We start from the raw sequence: 2,500 nt of genomic DNA on the forward strand, positions 1-2,500 counted from the left end.
TCATCACAATGATTTGATTCATTACTTTTTAATTACTCCCTTATTCTCTATATATTCCATATTACTGACTCAATATACTGACTGTATGTTCTTACTGACTCTCTGTGTGTGTGTGTGCGTGTTGTGGCCCGCAGGTTAACATTGGAATATTGATATATTATTGATTTCCAAACATGACCCATGAAGTTAACAGAAGTATAGGCCTAAACTACATTAATCTGAAATTAAATAAAAATGTTAGTTTTCAGGATTCCAATTCAAAAATAGCAGATCTACAAGCTGAAAACGTGTTGCACTGTGCCGCATTTTCAGCTTGTCAGCCTAAATCCCCTCACCTGTGCAATTTCCAGCCTCTGCCTCAGCCAATTGATTGCCATGGGAACCCCACACTTGCCAATTAATTTCCTCATAGACTTTTCAGAAAGTATTTATTTAAAGACGTTTACGCCGCGGACAAAGACAACTGGAGTCGTGACACATAACAACAAACACAATGTTTTGGGCCAAACAAAGAATTAGAAAAAAAAATAAAAAAAACGGCAGGTTACAACACATTTTTTGTTGTTTATATTCTTTGTAATTATTTGTTTGCCCTAGCAACCACCTGTTAGGCCCTAGCAACCACCTGTTAGGCCCTAGCAACACTGTTTAACCCTAAAAAAATCACACCCGTGTGAAGTGAGCGTCACTCTTGTCATCACGCACGCACGCACACGCACACGCACACATTCATTAATTTCAATGGGGAAATGCCATTTAGCTACAGTGGAGCCTAACAGCTGCTTTAAGACCCTAGCAACCATCTGTTGTACCCTATCAACCACCTTTTAGGCCCTAGCAACCACCTGTTGTACCCTAGCAACCACCTATTAGACACAATGTTCGAGACACAATATTTAATACTCCAGCGCGTGCTCCATGTGAGCCCGACCCCAGAAAGCACGCTGGCTGGGCCAGGCTACCCGCCCCTCTAGACCAGAAAGCACGCTGGCTGGGCCAGGCTTACACGCCCCTCTAGACCAGAAAGCACGCTAGCTGGGTCAGGCTACCCGCCCCTCTAGACCAGAAAGCATACTGGCTGGGCCAGTCTTACCCGCCCCTCTAGACCAGAAAGCACGCTGGCTGGGCCAGGCTACACGCCCCTCTAGACCAGAAAGCACGTTGGCTGGGCCAGGCTACCCGCCCCTCTAGACCAGAAAGCACGCTGGCTGGGCCAGGCTACCCGCCCCTCTAGACCAGAAAGCATACTGGCTGGGCCAGGCTTACCCGCCCCTCTAGACCAGAAAGCACGCTGGCTGGGCCAGGCTACACGCCCCTCTAGACCAGAAAGCATACTGGCTGGGCCAGGCTACACGCCCCTCTAGACCAGAAAGCACGTTGGCTGGGCCAGGCTTACCCGCCCCTCTAGACCAGAAAGCACGCTGGCTGGGCCAGGCTACCCGCCCCTCTAGACCAGAAAGCATACTGGCTGGGCCAGGCTACCCGCCCCTCTAGACCAGAAAGCATACTGGCTGGGCCAGGCTACACGCCCCTCTAGACCAGAAAGCACGCTGGCTGGGCCAGGCTACACGCCCCTCTAGACCAGAAAGCATACTGGCTGGGCCAGGCTTACCCGCCCCTCTAGACCAGAAAGCACGCTGGCTGGGCCTGCAGGCTATGCTGTCACCAGCACGTCTGACTGCCTCCCTAGGAAGCAGGTGAACAACACATGATAGTGATAAAGAGGACTGTTAAAGAGACATACATCTCTGCCGATGTGCTGCTGGAAACATGTAAAACTCTTTTGTTTTCCATTCTAATGTACTGTATTGTTTTGTATTACAGCTGCTAGATCATTCCTGAATTTCCAGTCTAAATAGAATTTTTATATTATTTTGATACGCATTTTTTTTCCACTGAGGGGAAAGACATGGCTATAGATTATATTATGAGTCATTTTAAATAAATCCTACAAACATCCAGTTAAGAACGTTCACTGTGAAATAATATATTCAAAGATTTGCACCACATTTTCAAGATTCTTCAAAAATAGTAGATCTACAAGCTCATAGCGTGGCTGCTATGAGCTTGATCTGCTATTTTTCATGCTTAAAACACAAAAAAACTATTTTGAAGGAATCCCAGCAACGGTTGTGTTAACAGCGTCTGATAAATGCCTAAATAGTAAATTGTCGAATGCCTCTTTTCTTTTGGGGTAGCGCTGTAGGCCTGACTGTTGTTTTCCTTTTTTACAGTAACAACTACAACACCTACCACTACGCTGTCTACTACACACGGTAAACTACCACTACACTACTAAAAACTAATCTACAATAGAGCGCCGCAGTCCCCGCCCCCTTTCAGAAAAGCGAGTGGCCCAGGAAGTGAAAGCCCCATGCATTCTGCCATCGGCACTTTTAATATAATTTATTTAAAGACGGTTACGCCGCGGACAAAGCCAATTCGGATCGTGACGAATCATGACAATGAACACAATATTTTGGGCCGATCAAATAATTTA

At 46.5% G+C, this 2,500-nt stretch overlaps 1 protein-coding gene across 1 annotated transcript in view; it reads left to right on the forward strand.

Annotated features, from left to right (window-relative positions):
• The window catches only part of LOC308321915 (apolipoprotein(a)-like), a gene marked incomplete at its 3' end in the record, with an annotated part of 666,829 nt that overhangs the window by 256,283 nt on the left and 408,046 nt on the right, over positions 1-2,500 (forward strand). The window contains exon 11 of the mRNA XM_080773013.1: positions 2,235-2,276. Within this exon, the coding sequence (XP_080629139.1) occupies positions 2,235-2,276 (42 nt within the window). The remainder of the gene's footprint in view (positions 1-2,234; positions 2,277-2,500) is intronic.

The sequence above is a fragment of the Protomyctophum bolini genome (assembly GCF_963924005.1).
Source record: "Protomyctophum bolini genome assembly, chromosome: 9".
NCBI classification, from domain to species: domain Eukaryota; kingdom Metazoa; phylum Chordata; class Actinopteri; order Myctophiformes; family Myctophidae; genus Protomyctophum; species Protomyctophum bolini.